General features: G+C 45.0%; 1 protein-coding gene across 4 annotated transcripts in view; it reads right to left on the bottom strand.

Annotated features, from left to right (window-relative positions):
- The window catches only part of GLI2 (GLI family zinc finger 2), a 297,910-nt gene that overhangs the window by 122,806 nt on the left and 154,418 nt on the right, over window positions 1–20,686 (bottom strand). For 3 of the 4 annotated variants that reach the window (XM_084523598.1, XM_084523599.1, XM_084523600.1), the window contains one exon: window positions 15,974–16,136. In XM_084523598.1, the coding sequence (XP_084379724.1) occupies window positions 15,974–16,115 (142 nt within the window). In that variant the 5' untranslated portion in view covers window positions 16,116–16,136. Of the gene's footprint in view, window positions 1–15,973; window positions 16,137–20,686 lie in introns of those variants that run through there. The other variant, XM_084523602.1, reaches the window with a different exon arrangement.

The following is a 20,686-nucleotide window of genomic DNA, read 5'->3' on the forward strand; positions in this document are numbered from 1 at the left end:
AAAAGACCAGCCCTCATGTGGTACCTCTTGGGTATGGGGTAGGGTGGAAAGGAGGCTTTAAGGTGAGGAAACACTGAGACCAGGGAATTTGTTCTCCTTGCAACATATTTCACCACCTTTCATTAATTGCTTCTTGAGATAAGTTCAATAGCTTGTGCAGGGCAGAAATTGTAACTTGGAAAAAAACATCCAATATCATTGGAAGACATCTATACCTGCTCACATAGTGGCTTATCCCAGTACATGTTCAACTCCACTGCTAAATTCAGGCAGGGACCAAAGCTGAGGTGGACACCCAGGTTTAGCTTGCAGCTGCCAACGGCTCATCAACTTCCCGCAGTGGTGTAAGGGCCCGGAAAGTGCAAAGCATTTTCTCTCCTTTAATTCTCCAGGATTAAAATAAATCAGAGAGAGGACATTATCCACTTTATTTGCTTGCTTCTGCAAACATGCCCATGTGCTATTTCACTACAGAAACCACTGGGCAGCATTGATTTACCGGCCAGTCTCAGGAAGGCAGTGGTTCTCCACCCTGCTCTCCCATCCCCCAGTTTATTGTCGAGATCTTGGAACATCAAGTACAGAGTGTGAAGTAATTTAATGGCGGGGGGACTTTTCACCCTCCTTCTCTATCCCAATATGACTAAATTTATTGATTTTGGATTGCTGTAAATTATAATGTAATTATCCTGCTGCACAAGCAGCTTCCCATTCCAGAAATTAAAAAGCAATTCAGGTAAATGATCTTTAGCTATCGTGGTGCATCCCTGCAGAACTCATTAAGTTGGGGGATTAGATGGCACACCAAAACTCTTACAGGGAGGATGACATTGAAAACTACCATGCCTGAAAATAAAGAACTTGCTTGGGAAGATAACAGGGGCAAAGCTGCTGGTGTGACTTTTTTTTTTTCCTTTCTTTCCTGACAACTTTGAAATGCTATCGACTTGCACCTCTCCTAGGATTTCTAATACTTGCTTATTGACCCTTTTTAAAAATAAACACCCTTCCTTTGAGACAGGAATGCTGTTAAGTGGGAAAATTTAAGAAATGGACATCTTCACACCACCACCCATGGAACCTGTTATTTGATCCAGTTGGATCTCAGGTGGAAAAACAGCTCACACACATTGGAGTCTGCATGTACTGTCTGAGCAGGAAGCTACCAATTGGCACTGAAGAAAGTTCATCCCATATTTCTAGCTAGTTAAGGTTAAGCTTGCAGCTTTCCCTAAAGAAAGCTCTATCTAGTGGGATTTCTAAAAGATCAATAACTGATTGTAGTCACAGAAGGTATTGCTACACATGCCTTTTGCCAGCAAAACTGTTCCCAACCCTTCTGTCTCACCCAAAGGTGAAGTCTTGCCTCCGTAAAGTTTCCTTCTCCCAGTTCAATCAGTTACAGCATTTCCCACTTGCTGTCTGATGCTGCTGTGATGCTGCAAAACAGCCATCAGCAGCCTTCACACCGAAGGCAGCTACAGTCGGTGGCAGATGAAAGGATACGTGCACACGTAGTTTGCACATCATTAAGTTCGTAAAATGCTTTGAGGATGAAATGTGCTACATAAATATAACAGGTTATTAAATTTCTTGGTGCCGTTTCCTTCATCAGAACCTGCAGTGGTCGTCGCTGGTTTGTGCCTAAACCTGCTACTGCTATTAGCTTCCTGGCTTTTGGCTTCCCAGGGGATTTGATCCTTGCCCCCAGCCACCGAGCCTTTCACACCTTCTCGCTGGCCCCGCACAGCTGCTGTGCAGACGTGGGGCACGGGAATCCTGCTGGCTTCGGGCTGCACGCGTGCAGCCGCTCCCCTCATTTCCTGCACAAGTGGCAGCCACAGGACTTGAAAGCCCCCCCTTTGCTCCCACCACTCTTCCCTAACATGGCCCTTAATTAATACCGAAGGCAGCTACCATTTTTGAGTAGGGCAGTGCAGGGCCCCAGGATATCAGCCAAATACCGCAGAGATTTATAAACTTGTCAGCGTGGCCAGGCTCCCCAGAAAAGAAGCCAAAACCTTAAGTTTAAAATCTCCTACACTTCCATAAATTTCAGCTTTATCTGCAAGCTCTTCTCATTATGAAAGTTTGCTAGTTCTGTTATTTTAATTCTAGTAAGTACCATGTCCTAATTTGGACATTTTTCCAGCCTTCAGCTGAATTCTGGAGATATATGACATACCCCGGTAGCCTTTTCTCCTGTTAAAAACAATCTATTTACCAAAAGTCTTGTCCAAACCCAAATCATAATATCTGGTCTCTATTTATACCAGCACGGGCTCCTCTCCCCCAGACTGCCGCCCCCGCGAGCAAGCAGCGATTGCACAACGCGCTGTGGCAGGAGCACGGGACATCACTTCACATCTCCCTTCTTTTTTGGGACGCATGCATACTTTTCGAATTTCCTAAAAGGAGAGATTATTTGGTTTTGGCCGAGCATCTGAAACCACTCGCAGGCCACACAGAAGTTACCGAGTAAGCAGACGACATCCTCCTCTAAAATCCTTACGGACACAAACAGATTCTGAAAACATGTACTTCAACCACCTCAGCAAATCATTTCCCCGGTGCGTTGGTGCCGTGGGCCCAGCGCCTGCCCTGCTCCCTCCTCCTCGCCCCCGCTCGCTGCATACAGCGAGGAGGACGTTAGCGCTGGAATGAACCCGCTCCAGTCCTTTTATATAGATTTAGACCGTATAATTTGATCGCGACCACAGGCAGTTTTATTGCCCTGATTTATACTGGGCCTTGCAGGGGTCCTTTCTTCTGTAAGAAAGTGAAATTCCTAGAAGCCCTCTCCCTGCTCCAGGCCTGAGGACAAGCTGTGGGATCCCCAGGGCTTTCCACACAGGCCACAGCAGGCCTGGATGTCGCCTCCTTCTCCCCTCACCACAGCGTCAGTGGGGTATGCACACCTTGCAGGAGGCAGCTGAAGCACTGCTCAAGTGGCCCTCTCTACATTGTGGCACTTGGGTCGTCCTGCCTGAGAGGGGACCATCATGTGAAGCCCAGGGCAAAGCACGTCACTCCCCACCTACCAGGGTGACACCCCAGTGACAACCCCAGCACCTCTCCCTCTCTCGCAGGAGGGGATGAAAATCCAAACAGCTTTGCCACAGAGAAAAGGTAGATGTGGCTGTAGGGCCAGGAGTGTTGCTACCAACCATCTGCGTTCCCAGGGCACGTTAAGCCTGGGATCTGTGTTAGTATTCTCCGCCAGGCATCTGGCAGATATTAAATACCAGCCTCCCTAGAGAACTTGTTACCTCCTCATGCTTGACTGGGTGAATATAAGCAAGAGCCGTGCTTGTATCTGCTACCTGAAGAGGCTAGATGAAGCCTATCTGAAACATGCCAAGACCTTGGATCTGTCATTACCATACCAATTTCCTGAATGGAAATCCTGCCTGTCTTTCTTTTAATCTATCCTCTATCTCACTATGTGACCAGAACATGCTGTACTAGCTACAAAGACAAGCCAGTATGTGACTCAGAAATGTGATTTCTGCAACTTACCTAGAGGATTACTGCTTCAAAGAGCACCAGGTTTTGGAATAATGGTGTCAACAACCACTGACAGTCCTGACCTGTCACTGACATGTGGAGAGCTACTTTCGCACTGGGCCATGGACTTAGAGAATAGCTTCATCTCATCAAAAGTCCTGTCGTCTCAGCGTAGTAGCCTCATCATCACAACTAACATGGACTTTCTTCTTGCTTTTCTACCTTTTGTAGCCTTCTGCACCCAGCCAGTTCCTGTCAAGTTTCTATGACCTTGTAATTCTTCCACTCCAGTATTTTCATGACTTCTCCCTTTGCTGCCAAGTTTTCCTCATGAAGATCCCACAAAATGGTGTCTTTTGGCAGAAACCCTGCTGTTACAATTTTGCTCCTTGTACCTCTGGCCAAAGGCTAGTCAAAAGCCTTCCCATCCCTCACACAGCTCAGCCATCCCCCTGCACCTCTGGTCTAGGCTATGTCTGCTGCTACATTAATCATCTTATCTAAGTAAAGTCTTTGACCATAATCCACCACAGTTTCCATAAAGGACTTTAAACTTCTCCCCACTGCTCTGAGACTGCTGGAACCTTGTGGCTTACCCCATCTTGTAATAGTTTTGCAAAATTTTGAAGCAGTAATCATGTCTTCCCTAGTTATAAGTCCACAGAGCACGGATCAAAAGCTGCTGACAGAAACTTTTGCCTCATTAAGGAGTACAATAATTGTCTGGAAAAAGTATTTCAGAACTACCTGCAGAACTTCTACCAGAAGATTCACAAGTGGCATGGCCACCTCTGTGTATGACAAACTGCTTGGCACTTCTGATGTGCACGTCTGCACCCTTCATATCTGATGAGACATTGTCCCTCCTTCCTGGTATCCACACCCACAGCATTCATGGGCCAGTTCCCTCTTCCAGCAGGCTGCTATAGCCTTCAAATTCCCACTGTGTCTAAGCATGGTTTGGGCCACTAGCCCCATGCCTCACAAAACACAGGGTTAAGTGAACCAAATTCAGGAGGACATTTCTATTCTGCCCTTAGGACTTAAATACCGGAGGGTTTTGAAGTTGGAAAAGAATAGTTTTTCACTTGGGTCACAGAAAGGAAGAATAAACTAAAACCACCTTTACAAGAGACACTGCAGATGCTGGCAGTGAGGAAAGGCCCTTTGGGCTGATACTTAGAGAAAGCTCATTTCTATCCCTGCTCAAGTGCTACAGAGGTTAAAGACCTTCTACAACCTGCCATAAAAGGCAAAAACCACATTAATAGGAAATGTGTTCCCCTCCCCCCTTCCAAATGTATTTTTTATGAGTAAACATTTCTGTATTAAGACTTACTGTCTTCAAAGATCCCTTTTATGTCCCAAAGGTAACCATTTAAGTGATCTTATAACAGCCGTTACTTATCTTTACAATGGGCAATGCACATGAACTCAATGTCTGAGACTTTCATTTTGCTATATATTTTTTAGTAACCACATATAAATCCGTCCTGTTTCAAGTGTCAGTGACTCTATATGGCCAAAAGATAGCCTTGGATCTTATTTCAGCTGCTAATACACTGCTTTGAGTGGAATTAAAATTGAAAGAAGCACAGAGGTGTGCAAAGCTCCTTTTTTTTTCCTCCCAGCCCTCTAAGCTTGCTCACAGAAGTGCAGCATGCACAAAACTCAGGAAAAGAAATGCAAATGTTTTGTGTGTGTGTTTGTTGTTGTTCGTTTATTTTTTACACTTTCAGCCAGCTCATATCTATTTTAAGAGTCACTGCTCCAGCATTTGAAATGGAGGACCTTGGATGTTTTAAGGCTATCTTTGTAACAGCATGCAGAGTTTCCTCGGGAGTTTTCCAAAGGGGAAAAATTGCACCAGATCAAACAATAGCATTGCTGGCTCCTCTGCAGCTGATTACAGCACTAGTGTGCACGTGCACAGCAGGCTAACAGGAAAGAAAGCTGAAACTCAGCTTTTCTCTGAAACTGTCATCCCAAGTCAGTGATTTTCTTCTTCCATCACCTAGTCCCCAGAACAACACCTTTCCTAAGAGTCTAGCGACAAAGGACTTAGATAAAACAACTGTATATTGCTTGGGTCAGGGTGAAATCCTAAAGCTCTGTATGATTTCTGTAAATCCATCTAGGTCTATCCAAAACCCTGTTCAAGTTCTTGAACCTCAGCAAAGTATTTGATAAAGTTCAACCCTAGATTATGCACATAGAAAACTCTGCTAAACTGGAAAAAAAAAAAACACTTTCTTGTTGCCATGTAAGAGATTTATGCAACTATAACATTGTGCTCTCCAACTAAGTTTGCCAGATGAGATTGCCTGAAAATCTTTCTTACTCCAGAGCACAGTGTAACCCCTTAGAAAACGCTCAGTCTCTACGTATCCACAAACAGTCTCTCCACTACAGACACTGAAAATGTCTTCTCTATAACAACTTAACCTCATCTTCCCTAACCCTGCAAATCTGTTTTATTGGGCCCCTTTGACAACAGCAGGTTGACACTTCAGAAATATGAACAAGGTCACCCTTGTAATGCAGCGCTCAGGGGCAGCAGCACCCACTTCATGTGGTGGGGAGGGGGAGAATGGCAACCTCCATGCATTCTGACCTGTTAAGTGCTTCAGTATGACCAAATGCAATAAACATGCTAACCAGATGCTGATTGATGGGCCTCGAGGCCCAAAGAACAACGCAAGTTCATTATATAAACAGGGGAGTGAAGGGAAGTCAAACAGCTTTCCCAAAATCATGAAGGAAGTTTGGGGCTGGATCAGGAACTGAAACTAATTTTCCCCAGGCTCAGTTCTGTGCCTTCACCATAGGGAGCCACCAAAAAATTGGGTACCTTCACACAAGCAGCCTCTGGGAGTCGGGTCAGCTTCCCACAACACATAATAATTCCTCTCATTAAAATCAGACGTGCAAACCAATGCCTCAAGTCCTCACCTTTGTATTTCCCTTTTTTCCCTTTAAAGTGTGGCTATAAATACCTCACAAAGAACATCACCAGCTATACCTGCAGACTGGTAGGAGCAAGGTTTAGCTTAGCCTGAAAGTAACACTTCTCGTTCATGCAGAACACCAGTATCACCCCAGCGAGGACGCAGAAGTGGCGGCTGCTTGGTTCCCCTGTCACAGCTGGCCCTCCCCACAAACAGCAGCCATAAACCAAGGAGAGTCCACAACAGAAAAACAGATCAGATAAAGATAAAAAAAAAAAAAATTACTTGGGGAAAATTAAAATGTTTAACAAAACTTTGGCTGTAGCCCTTACTACTCTCTGCAGGGTCAGAGCATCTCATTAGGTGCAGATACATCTCTGTGCTGGTTTAAACAACTATACTGGAAGCAGTGCGCATGGGGCCAAGGCTTATGGGCAGATATCTCCTCTATTGGATGGTTTTCAGGAATGCTCAGACACTGAGCTTTTACATCAATATAACTGAAGTTATTAAAACATCAACTTTAACTGTTTACTTAGGGGTGCATCTGCTGCAAGCTGTGATTTTTTTGAAAATCTGTCACAGTCAGGAGCTGATCCACACAAGAAAAAAGAGGACAGCTTTCTGGCCCAAACAGTACCATTCAATCCCTACAAATGTTACTGTATTTTAAAGATCAGATATTAACGACAGTAAACATAAATATTTTGCTTGCAGCACTCCTGTTCTTATTTACATTTTACTTGCAATTGGAAGCATTTCCACTGGAATACATTCCTAAAATTAGCTGGAATTCCAGAAGATAGAAGTATAAAAAAAAAAGGAAAAAAGCCCTATAGAACTCTCTAGCAAACTGTAGAAAAAGTAGAATTGATTTCAGACAATTTTGTGTGAAATCTTTTTCATTTGTGTTCAAGTGGGATCACACACAGTGATTTTTTTTTTTTTTATATTTTAATTTTGGACTCAGTCAACCAAAGTGCCCAAGCCATAGCTCATTTCTTTCCACCAGAGTATGCCTGATCTCAACCCACCATCACTACAGGAGTCACAGAACACCCAGTGTGGGTTGCTTTGAAACACATGTAAACTCAGGAGTTTAATATAATCCTAGACCAGTTAGTATGAAATAACTATATCTACTTAATTTCTATATGGTAGAGCTAAACTTATGATCTTGGCCTGAGGTCTACTCTCTGGCATTACTGTTAAGGTCAAAAAACTTACCCTGCCAAAACAGCCTGCACAGAATTCCTGGGATCTTGATTTATTTCAGAATTTAAGGATTCTGCTGTTTCTGTGGCACTTGGTTCTGGAAAAATATTATTCATTATAGTCCCCTAATTATAAGCCTTCTTTCAAAAATAAGTTTTAAATCGGTAAAAAGCTATTACTGCTACTGAACACTTTCATAGCCTTATACAATGTAAAGAAATGGTGTTGACTTCTGCAAGATGATGTTCTCAAAGGCACTATATGATACATAGATAGCTTATGTTCAACTCCCCTTTGGGGAAAGAAACAACTCCATTTGGCAGACAGACATGAGAATATGAGTCATTTAACCACAATTATGTGGCGTATCAGTGAGACAGGAAGGACTTGCTAGTGGATATGGTGACCCAAGGGACCTGGGCTTAGTCCTCTCCACTGCCATGGATGTCACGTGTACACCACCTATGAACTTTCAAAGTCGCAGAGATGACTGCTTCTTAATTTGTTTCTGAAACCATGAAATCCCTTAGAGCCATCTTGGCCTTGCAAAATTCTTCACTACCTCTTTGCTCCATCTGCAGAATGGCAGAAATGGTTTCTCCTTGTCAAAGCGGGATGTTCTTACACAACAGGCTGAAAAGTTCACAGGACCTGAGCTCCCAGACAGCGTAGTTCATGTTCTCTTATTAAAATAAGTAAAAAAACGGTACAGAGGAACGTGGAGAAATGGTGTGCTCTGCACCACACTCACCAGCACATGAAGCCATGAAAACAGACTGCCTGTTTTCATTGGCTGCAGTTTAAGGAGGAGACAAGAAATACCAAGTCCTCCTTTCACTCCGAGGTGTGTGGCTGTCTTCTCAAGGCCATGCAGAAATTCTTCAGGAAGTGCCGGGAATACAAGCCCCATTTCTTGGTACTGGTATTGGATACACAGCATTTCTAAGAACATTTTTCTCTGCCATTCGTCTGACCTCGGGAGCAGTCCCACTGCTCCACAGACGCAGCCGTGGAACGCTCTGCCAAACCCTATCAATTATTTAGCGTCAAAAGGAAGACTTAATCTGTGTGATAAAAGAATGGATTTTATCTAAGGCTTGTTCTCCTTAAAGTGATTTACACAACTGGACTCTCTAGTTGCTTCCCTTAGCATAATTATTTAGTTCTGCATTAATAGCCTTCCTCCTCTTGGGTTATTTTTAGGAGCCTTTTGTAACCCTTAGAATTTACTGTTTTTTCCTTGGCTGCTTAGTGGGGATTTTAAATTGCCCATCCCTCCAAACAGGCGGGTGAAACACCAGTCTTGTCAGTGCTGGTGTGAAGCTGCAGTAGGTCTGGGGAAGCTGCTCCCCCAGCTTGGGGGAATACCTGGGGGCTGAGTTTGACTCCGACTTGAGAAGTCTTGGGGTGAGATTTCAGTTCAGAGCTGGCAGCCAGGGCTCTCAGCCTGCTCATCTGGCTGAGGGCTGATGAATGAGAATGATGACCTTTAAAACATTAATCTCCTTCCACCTTGGTTCCTGGTTTTAATGCCACTCTGCACAATTTTGGCCAAGTCACAAAGACTTGGATTTGCCCCACCTAACATTAGCCACCTTAAATCAGGCATGAAGTCCTTTGGGGAAAAAACACCCATCTTCATGATGTGATTGACACCCCCCTGCTGCAAAGGGAGCCCGTACTAAACACCTAAAATTTAGCCAGCCAACCCCAGACAAAACAATTCCCAGTCCCAGTCCCCCATGATTGTGGCAGGTTCAAATGCCATGGTTAATGGATGGTGTTGGGAGAATTAATTTACAAAAGCTGTGCAAATTCTCAGATTCTCAGGTAAAAAGCTGACACAGGCTAAAAATACAAACTATGGCAACACACTGGCAGCACAGAAGAGACAGACCAGGAGAGCATCACCATAAATATAATCCATTATCGCCACCGATTTTCTTACTTGACTAAATATGAGCAATCTACAAATAGGTAAGTTTAGCATTGGTTAAAAAGGTTATATTTAGGTGCCCTCTGAGTGGCACTTCACTGAAGTCTAAACTGTATCCATGGGAAGGGAGATGTATCAGCACTTGCCAGTATAAGCTTTTGAAGCTTACAAAGTAACAGAAAAGCAGAAGCTATTATTATGATGACTACTGTTAATGATGATGATAATACACTCAAAAAATACAAAGATCTTTCAGGTGGTACTTAGCGGTAGGGATCACCAGTGCCAGAACCAGTCTGTGAAGAATACCTTTTTCTATTTTAAACTCATAAAAGCTTTTGGAGCTGGTGTGCAATCCTGCAATGTGGTTAGGGGCAAGATTAAATTGCTCCGTCTTCAAAGCACTTTGGTGTCTGTAATGGGCTGAAATGGCAGGAATCTTTGGTATGACACTTTGGGGGAGCTGCATACAATCGATAAATGCTGGCTGATATCATGAAATATACCATCTCATCAAGTGCTTGGGTGATATGACACAAGCATCTTCTGTGAGGGCTATGTGATGTGAACCACAAAGCCTGTAAACATTAATGGTTATCCACTCTGAGGCTGCACCTTTGCCCACAAGGCTGGCTATCACACAGAGAAACCCTGCATAGGGGCTCAGGAAGAGAATTTTTCCATGAGGAAAATTTAAAAAAACAAACAAACAAACAAAAAACAACAAACAAAACACCTCAACAACAAGTGGCCAAGTAGTGGGACTCCAATCACCTGATGAAGTGAAGGCTTGCCCAACAAAGACTGTTGCTGACTGAAACCCAGAACTGAAAGCCCTGGCTGAAGGAGAGAGATCAGGCAATAGACGTGGTTTTGTGGCACAGTTTATGGCAATTTTAATTATTAAAATTCTGTCACATGTAGCTGAAACAGTCAACCATCTCCTCCCACAGTGCTCCCCACTATGGCTGTACAACAGATATTGTTATTTGAACATAAAAAAGGTGCATTGTGGATTCCACTTCATCCATCCCTGCATGGATTCCTCTGAACTACCCCAAAGAGCAGTTTTCAAGTGACCAATGTAATACGAAAGCTTTCAGGTAGTCACAGCCCTTGATGTCCTGTGACTGAGGGACAACATCTGCCTTGCACAAGCGCAAACATCTCTGGCTTCCCAGAGGGAAACCAGTGGGTACACAGGAGAGACCTGTAGACAATCTGGTCAGCCAGGGGGGCTATGGTGACAAAGAAGCCCACTTTAAGACCTGATAGAATCACATTTAAGACTGACTGAAGTGTTCAGGGAAGAAACACGATTTTTGATTGCTAGCACTCTTACATCGGTGTTGTGCTGAAACCCTGCCCAAGGTGGGAGCCACTGAGCTACATGCAGAAGATGCTTGATAGAGACAGTGGCTGGCAGGAGAATTTTGCAATCTAAATTACAGGATTTTCCCATCATTCTGTTTTAAAGTTGTATACAGCAAAGCAATACTGGGCAGGGGAGCTAAGAATGTGCTTGTACTGGTTATATCCCTTTTTCTGGAAAATGTGAACAACCGAAGGAAAACATACTTTGGAGAAGATCCCTGCCCCTCCGGGGTGGACGGAGGAGATGACTTCATTGGGGCTGTTCTCCTTCTAATTTGTCTGAGTCTCAGGCCACACAAACTATATATTTTTCAGCGCAGTGAGGTCTGCTGGGATGCTGGCATTTCCTCCTCCTCATTTACATGGTCTTCCCATAATCCAGCGCTGAGACAAGCTGAACTGCACAAGGATGCCCTGCCAACACCACTCGGGGCTTGCTTACAGAAGACCTCTGGAGAGCGATGGGAGGTGCTCCCTGCCCTTCTCCTCTGCCTATGAAAGGGCTGAGTGTGCTACTTCTGCAGCACTGAGCATTCCCGCCAGCCCATAAATCAAGCGACCAAACTCCATCCCAATCTCTGATCCACTGCAGAAAAGCCCAACGCTCTGCCCTTACAGCACACGCGGGGCAAAGAGCTGTATTTCATCAAGCAAAGCCTTAATATCAGGGGAGAGTCGTTACCTCCTGGAAGAAAGCGTAGCCAGAGTCTTACTGGTTCTGAAGCTTGGTTTCCCCATGTTTACACCAAATGACTTGTTGAACTTCATTATATACAAAGTATTTCCATAGATCAGAGGCAGGGAGACCTGTGCAGCTAACATAAAATAAATTACCACCCTGTGATAAATGGTTCTATTAGCAATCCAGATTGTTAAACTCAGATACAACAGGATGAAGGGAGCACTGCCCCATTCATTCTCCCTGCGGCAGATACTGAGTTGTAAATAGGTTATTTTGTGTGTAAATAACACATTAAAACTCAGCATTAGCTGTGTCTTTTGATAGAGAGGAAATTGTTCCAAATAAATAATCTCGGACAGGAATGTAAAATAAGCCAGATTTAATAGTGCATGCCTGCTGCAGCCGTGTTAAACATGACTAAAATGATAAACCCCAGAATATACTAATAGTAAACTATGCTCTGACATCAAAGTAATGAGGCTGTATTTTTACCCAGCTTTAGAAATGCTAAAATTAGTCTTGACAGAGCCAGACATCAGAAAAATGTTTCAAACATAAACACCATCAATTTGGGAACTTGGTGTTTGTGTCATGCTGAGGGTGGGGTGGAGAGGAAAAGGTGCATTCTGGGTCTTGTTAAAGTCAGGCAGTTAGCATTTAGGAGAATTTGTATTTAATTTTTATTACAAGATGAGAAAACCATCTTCCTAAATATCTCTGCCTTTGAAAGAGTGGCTCATTTAAATTTCTCCTGCAGCCACACGCCTGAGCTTCCTCCTATGTGCTGATGCGGAGGCTACTGCAGTGTTAACCTGGAGGACCCAACCTGGTCTCACTCACATGCTGCTCTGCTCCAAAATCTTTTTCCTCTTTGAAGCAAAATGCACTTTTGCACTCAGCAAATGAGTTTTCTAAACATGAAGTTGCCCTTCCAGAACTGGAGGCACCAGAAGTGGGAGGGTCTTTTACAGATTTGACTGTCTGTAGCTCCTAAATATTATCATTGCACCAGCTTCCATCTCTGTCACACATATACACATGCATCTATTGAAAAAGAAGAGAGGAGCTTTGACTCTTTGGCCAGCATGATTTATGGAAAATTAGAAAATTAAGAGAGATTTCCTTGATGTCCTTTCTGTGAGGCCAGTTTCAGAACATCTGAGCAATGAGTTACTATAAAAAAAAGTCAGAGAAGATCTCTAAAACAGCAGCTTTAGGACACTAAAAATACAAGACACAGATTGTTAATACAAAAGGACTCTTTTCCACTGACAGCATCAACAATGCTGATCTCTTTTCCTAGAGCTATAACTTAATTTGTTCAAGGCTGCAAACATTTGGGACAAATATCCAAAGGAAGAGAACTAGTAATTGAGACTGGACATATTATTACATTACAATGATATAGTTTAAATAATAATATAATAAAAAAGCTATTCTTCAATTATTTAAGTAATACTCAAGTTTATTGCTTCAATTACCTTAATTGTAAAGAAACCCTTATGAATCTATTCATTTCTACAAGGAAAAAAGAAAACCCTGTGATCAGAGAAACACGCTATGTTGGCACTCCATCTGTGTGAGTCAGTAGAAGAAAGGAGAAATGTGTTGCAAATTATGTCTGCTTGGCTCCAGAGAGCAGCTTGGTGATCCGCAGCATGAGCTGAGCTTCACTGCCACTTTCTCACATGCTAGTACAAAGAGTAAAACCTCTACAATAAATAAAATCAAGAGTTCGTGTTGGATGAGAATAAAGACATGTGCGTATGGCCCCGAAGCAGGGTGGGGAGCTTGGCGGCCCTCCCTTTAAAGCCTGTCTGCTGCTGTTCCCTCCTTGAGCTGAACAACGTAATTAATCTCCATGCCTCGTTTGCTTTCTTCTGTAAGAATATGAGCATAAATATGTATATTCCTGGCCTGTTATGAGTAATTACACTAGTTTAGTGAAGCAAATATGTTATATTAGTATGAATACTATATAAGTACAGCCTCGCCGCGCTACCCAGACTTTTTATTATCTGCTACATCACACCTTGCAGTTAACTGATGTTAGCAGAAGACTTTGTATTAATTTCTCTACTTACAAGCACACGCGCAGTGCTGCGCCCTCGCAACAGCAAGGATTACTTCTGGCCAGAGTTCAGAGAAGAGCCCTGAACCACAACACTGCGTGTGTTACCTGCAGAGCCCTGGCGCCTGCAGCCCATCACCAGCTCCTTCACTGCTGGCCACTTCAGGTCATTTATTAGCACTTCTCTTCCCAGCATGATATAGATTTCGCTCTTTACATCTCATTACACAATGCTTTCATCATGCTTCTCCTGACATCTTCAAACAATCCTCCGCTCACTTCTCCACTTCCTCTTAATAAAAGTGGAAATATGGAGCCTGTAAATCATTCTTTCCAAAGGCGAGAGCACACTGCTAACGCGACGTATAAAGCTGGACACATAAAAAAACAACCCAGACCCTGGGGGAACCAAAAGGGCCCATGGACACCCCAGCTTGGGGGGGGGCCTGATTTCCGTCACATCCCAGGAAACACGGAGGCTGCTTCCTCAGTGGAGGCATTCCCAGGGTATGTGCCAGGTGGAGAGAAGGTGTTTATTAGCAACAGCATGTATGTGGGCTTTGAATTTTAGCACATGCTTGGACTTCATTGGCACCTATCAAACCTTTGAACCTGCCAGTCACTTAGATGAAGCCAAGAGTGGGCTGCCGCTGGTTTCTACAGCGTCACTTCTTTAACAGGGATCAAAGTCTGCAGGGGGTGGCAAACTTCAGTGTGTCAACATTTCTGCCTTTCCCCTATTTCTACAGCCCAGAAAGCTCTGCTTTCTGTCACTCTGCATAGTGCTCATGAAGAAGGTAGCTCAAAACCCACTCAATAGTATGAAATTGTGACTTTCCAACCAATTCTGTGCAAGGCGTTTTCTAGGTCTTTTTCAGAAAAATTTTCCCTTTGGCTATGAAAGTTTATCAAAGTCATGAACTGATCTGCTAGAATATGTTCTAGCAGCTGCTTCCTTATTCTGTACATTGGAATCTTCCCAGGACAAAGTGGAAATCAGAACTGGGTAACCAAGGTGTTGAAAGAAAGGATAGATAAAGCAGATTTAAGCAATTTGGGCCAGGATCTATCTTCCCAGCTCTGCCAACAAAAAACACAAACTCTCCAGACAAGCTGTGTAAGAGACAGGAGCCTGCAGAGGCATCATCCGGCTCTCCAGGGTGGTGAGAAACCACCAAGCAGTGAAGGAAGGGGTGGAGAAGGGTTCATTTTGGGGTAGAATCTGGCTAGCAATGTTATATTTTAAACAACAACAAAAAAGCTTTCTGCAAAGTTTACACAGCTGGGATGTCCCTTGTCACATCCGAGCTGTGCAGCCCCTTCTAAGTTTGTCTCCTCACACCCTGCCCAGAAGGGACGCCCTGTCCTGGTCCCCCACAAGAGCTGCGAGGTGCCTCCCTGGTGGGCACAGCCTCACCCACAGCTGGAGCCACCACAAAGGGCCCTGGCACCACCCTGGAGAGCCACCAGCCCCATACACGTGTGTCAGTGAGGGATGCACTTTTTGGGGTAGTATGTTGCCTGTTCCACACAGGCAGGTGGGAGGAGGAGGAGACAATGTACTTGCATGTCCCCTCCACACCAATGTTACACCCACCAAAACTGACAATGCAACCCATCCATGGCAGCATCCTGACGGACCAGCAGGACCACAACCTCACCAAAAATACTGATAGAAACAGGAGTCAAGACCTCAACTATTTCTGATGTAACAACACAGACGGAATGGTCTTTATCTCTGTGAACCACCTTGGATGGACTATCCCAAATTCCTCCCCAGCCACAAAATCCCAGCAGCGACAGCCGAAGACAACGCAGCCTGTTTAGCTCATTAGCAGGATCACAGCCGGCACATGACACCGTTCCCGACCACGATAACAGGGCCAGCCATGTTTTAACCCCTCTGTGGAGGAGCAGCCAGCACCGTGCCGCTTCCACCGTGCAGCGGTGGTCTGCTGGAGGCCCGTGGCAATGTGCTGCCTCAGCTCTCCTCCCCAATAGGCACATCTCACCTCCCCAGCCCCAGACCAGTTCATGAGGACTGGTGGTGACTTGTCACGGTGCGGTGATGTGCAGACACCACGCAGTGACACAGCTTCCCACTCCTGTGACCTCCGATGGCCGAGAACCCCAATAAACTCAGTGTTCACAGGAGGACAGATGCCACCGCGCTTATTAAATTCTTACAGTCTAATGAAAAACACCCCTGCTGCTTTCAAAGTGTGGAAAACATAAAGTACCTCCTTGTGCCACTGCTGCTCCTGCAGCTGCTAAAGGAGTGGGTTTCTTCCCAGTCTCTGTAAAGCCATTCCCCTCCAGAACTGCACCTTTTCCTTCTTTTTTCCCAGCAGCAGTCGAAGCAGAAGTTTCCATCTTAGGCATGCATCTTCCAGCTCAGCAACCCTATAGGACATAAAAGAAAACCAGATTCTGGTCACTCACAGTAACAGGCAAAATCATCTCCACAAGGAAACAGCCAGTGCTTGACAGAGCTCAGAAAGTAAACTGTGAGCAGCAAAGATGTGCTGGGTTTCTGACTGCAGAGACACAGCCAGTACAGCAATTACAGGCAGAAAGGACACAGCCCTGCAAAGGTGGCTTCAAGAAGCTGAAGGCCTAAAAGGATCAGGACCAAAACACTTTATAGCCTCTCTTAGACTTGGGCTGTGTAACAAAGTAGATGGGTCCAAAGGGCTTTGCAGAACTGAGGGACAGGTGAGATGCAGAAATTCAGTATGTATAAAACCGATTTGTCGATCCTGTATATGACCTAGTCCACCATAATAATAATAATAAAAAAAAAAGTCAGTCAAAAACTTTCCAGTACTGGTAACACATAAAAGCACATTTTAGTTGTTTTTGTTTGTTTATTTTCCCAGTCTGTGCTTGCTCTGTATGCTAGCGCTGACCCTGTGCCCTGCCCAGCCCTTTTCGGCGGTGAGTATGGGTAAGCCACAGCGGGTCTGTAGGAGGTGAGGATGAACATCAACCAATTCCCCTCCTCCTAAGTTAATTCTTCTCCCCTGACCAGTCATATGGGAAAATCAGCTGCAGCTTTACCCCCATTACAAATAACAAAGCAAGTGCTGGTGAAAGCTCCACAAAACAGAAGACATTAAAGCACAAACAATTTTTTAAAAGCTTATGGCTATGAAAAATCACAGCTCCCAACATGTTGCTGGCTTCATCATTTTTTCTTTGTCACAAATTTATCTTGTTTTATTTCAAATGTCTCCAGGTGACACCTGTTTTCACAGAACCCGCAGTTACCTGGCACTCCCAGCCTCAGGCTGGTCCTGGCAAAACCCACGGCTAATTCCTCCTTTCCCTTCTATTTTTACTGTGGATCTACAATTTTTCAGATGCAAATTTTTCAGCTCCTGAGATATTCAGGAGCATCCTGGCTATTTCCCTTACAGGAGTTTACTGGATCAGCCAAAAGACGCCTGGGAAACCAGAGAGTGTGCCAGCAGCTTTCCTGCCATTGTTTCAACTCAAACCTCCCTCCCTCCATCCTGGACCGACTCCTGAGCATCCCAGGTTAAAAAGTTAACACTCCTAAAAACTTCAAAATGTGAAAAAACTCTAGGCACTCCTGATCTGTAACTTCTGCGGCTTAGCTATCTATGACCCTGGTGCAAGCACTTCATTCTGTTGTTGCTTTCTTTTTTTCCCTTCCCCCCTGTCTGTTGTAGTGTTTTTTGGGCAGTTCTCATGCTGTAACTTCGGGATGGACAAGTAAAAAGCCCAGCCCTCCCTTCCCCACCGTGTGATGAGCTGCAATGGCTGCTTGGCTCTACTGGACCAAGTGGGGCATCAGCACCAGTCCCTTAAAACATTTCCATCTCCCATAAATACACTGCTGTCCTCGCTGGCACCCTGGAGGGACCTGCGCAGGCTGGACACAGCCCTCCAGCATCACTGCTGCTGCCCAGGCTCCGGCAGGATGGTGTCCACCAAGCATCTTGCCCCAGAAGCCTTCAGGCACAGCTCCTGGTACTGGCACCACTGGGTGATGCATCTGTGGACCCAGTTTGAGGCTTTAAACATCCCGGCTCACATTGGAAAGGATGAGACACACAATTACAGGCTTCAGCGATGCTCTAGCAAATGCCGAGGTGGCCCCTGAGGTCCTGTCCCAGCGTGTGCAGGGCTCAGTGGCAAACACAGGATGGATTCTTGGGGCCAGGGCGTTTAATCCAGAAACCAGGTTGGGTTACAGACCACGTATGAAGAAAATACACTCAAACTGGAGGAGTATTTGACCTCGGTCTGACAGCCTGGGCTTCTGTTCGCTAAGCAAATAAACCTCGGAGGCTACATGACGAGCCCCCACCTGTTTCTCCTTAGTCCCCCCTTTCAAGGCTTGGTACCCGTGTTTGAAACCAGACGCTCGCCCGCGCACCCCCGGGGCTGCCCTGACCCTGGCGGGAGGTGTCCTTGGGGGGCTGAGGGCTGCAAAACCCCACAGCCACGGGAGGGGAGGGGACAGGCTGGAATCAGAAAACGCTCGCCTGCAAAGCATGCAGATTAGAGCCATGTTTTCTTTTCCAGAATGGTGCCTGATGTGAGATCTCTAAATCCCTGCCACAGACACATCAGTAGGGACCCAGTTTTTCAGATGTGTCATTTACCCAACCAAAATCTGACAAGAGATCAGTCCCGTATTAGAAAATCTGGCCTTTGCAGCTGTACGCTTTCCTTTCAAATGAGTTAGGAACAAAAAAATAAAATAAAGTGATTCAAATAAATGAATTGTATTAAACAGGTAAATCCTTCTCAAATACTGGATTAGGAAAAAAAAAAAAAAAAAAAAAAAAAAAAAAAGGAATGCAACAACTCTAATCTTAGAGGATTTAGGATAATAAGTCTCTAATTATTTTTGCTGCGTAAAGGTGCTTGGGGAAGAGCTGGCTGGAGGCTCCAACTACGGGAGCTTCTCCCAGAGCAGCAGTGGCCAAAAGCAGCTCTCCCCCAACAGCCACCCATGTCCAGAGCTGACCACCCCAGCCCAGGAGGACACGAGCATCCTTCCGGACAGATCCTGCCCCACTCAGCACCTCTACCCACAGTGAGGGAGCCCCAATGCCAACGCCACCTCACACCTCCCCAGGCTCCACAGGTGAGGGCTGAGACACAGTGACCACCAACCCCCTGATCAGCCGTGTGTGACCAGGACACAGCAATGAAGTTCTGGAGATTTAGGTCCCTGTCCCGGCTCTGCTACCATCCCCTCTATGTCTCTGGGCAAAAAGCTTAACCTCTCTCACAGCTGGTTTCCATGGTCATAAAATAAGAAATAGCACTTTGCAAATATGGCAAAGTGCTTTGAGATCCTCGGAGGCACAAGGTTATGGAAGTATTTTTATTACTAGTATGAGAAGATATATTGATGGAGGCAGTCAATCCACACCATCCAGGAGCACTACATTCATTTTTTAAGCAATGCATAGTTTGCTTTCTGTTCAATGCTAAACTTTTTTTGCTGCTCTGTGCCACACAGAATTTATAAATTCAATGACAGATTAATCTTAGCAGTGAGCCATTTGGCATGAAAAAGGGTTTCACAGGGAGCTTGCTTTTTCCTGTAAAGAGCATGCATTTAGGAGTGACTATACAGAGAAAGACCCTGTGCACTTATTCAAGCACAAGTCCCTGCCCTCCATCATTACTCAGAATTAGAAACCCAAAATGGATTACTCAGATTGTTCCTAAGGTTTGTAGCTTTCTCTGCAGGAGGAGGGTTGGGTAATTGATTTTGACACTAATACCAGCACTATTCATATGCCCTGTAATATAATTCTGCAGCGACACTAAAAAGGCAGCCATCTGAGATCTGAACAAGGAAAGTGCTATATGATTTGCCCTAGACAACCCCAGCTATTTTAACAGCTGCGTTGTATATTAAAAGGGAGAAATCCCAATAGAATTAAAAACAACAAAGTCACATTTGCCTTTGAGGGAAAACAAGAAGCCATAAACTCTCCTAATAAAACAATCCCTCCTGCTAAGTGCTTGAGGAATGGTCAACAGAGCTGTCCCAAAATGCCTGTGTCTTTTGGAGGGCATCAGCCTGAAAGGACTGCCAGCAACTTCGGGAATAAACAGATACTCATCAGAAATACCCCCTGCACACCTTTTTCTTGAAAAGACATTTTCTTCTTCAGGATTTCTATTTCACCAGGAAACCCCCTTCTCCTCAACCTGGACGGAGCAGAAAGCAGACACTTCCCCCACCGGGCTGATCGGCCAAACACGAGTCACCGCTTTTGGCCATTCCTCCCTAAATATTCAGTACCAGCACTGGGGTGACCCTCACTGGCACCCACCGCAGGACAGTGTCGGGGTGTGCCTGATGCTGACACCAGCACCACAGCCACCACGGCACGGCCAGCTCCTAGCATGAGCGATGGGAGCTGGGACAGCCCTCGTAGGGTCCTGCCCAGGTTTGTCCTTGCACATCCACAGGTTCTGCCCCACTGCCCCCCATGGCCGATATAACTCAGCTTCTGGCAGCTTTCCCAGGTGTGCCGTGCCATTTCAGTTGGTACAAGCAAAGAGATGCTCCTGCCATCTCTTCTTTTGCAGTGGACAGTATCATACAGCTAAAATCTTCTGGATACATGCTCTGCTTATGAAATTCAACGTGAGCCAACTGTTTTGAACACTGGCTTAATACAGAGGCTGCTGTGATCCTTTTCAGTCTCCCAGGGTTTGAGGCAAATTATGTTCTCGGTTACACAGAAGTAGCAGCAGTTAACCCAGTGAAGTCATAGGCTCTACACCAGAGCAAAACTTGACCCCTCTGTTTTCTTTTATATCAGCAACAGCTTCAAATTACTAAAGAAAGTTTTCTCTGTCCACATGCCACTACTAAATGTCGGGACTATCCAAACACACTGTCTGTTGCTGAAGGATCTACAAGTGTTTACAGAATATCAGTCTCAGGTAAA

The sequence above is a fragment of the Aythya ferina genome (assembly GCF_964211825.1).
Source record: "Aythya ferina genome assembly, chromosome: 6".
NCBI lineage: Eukaryota > Metazoa > Chordata > Aves > Anseriformes > Anatidae > Aythya > Aythya ferina.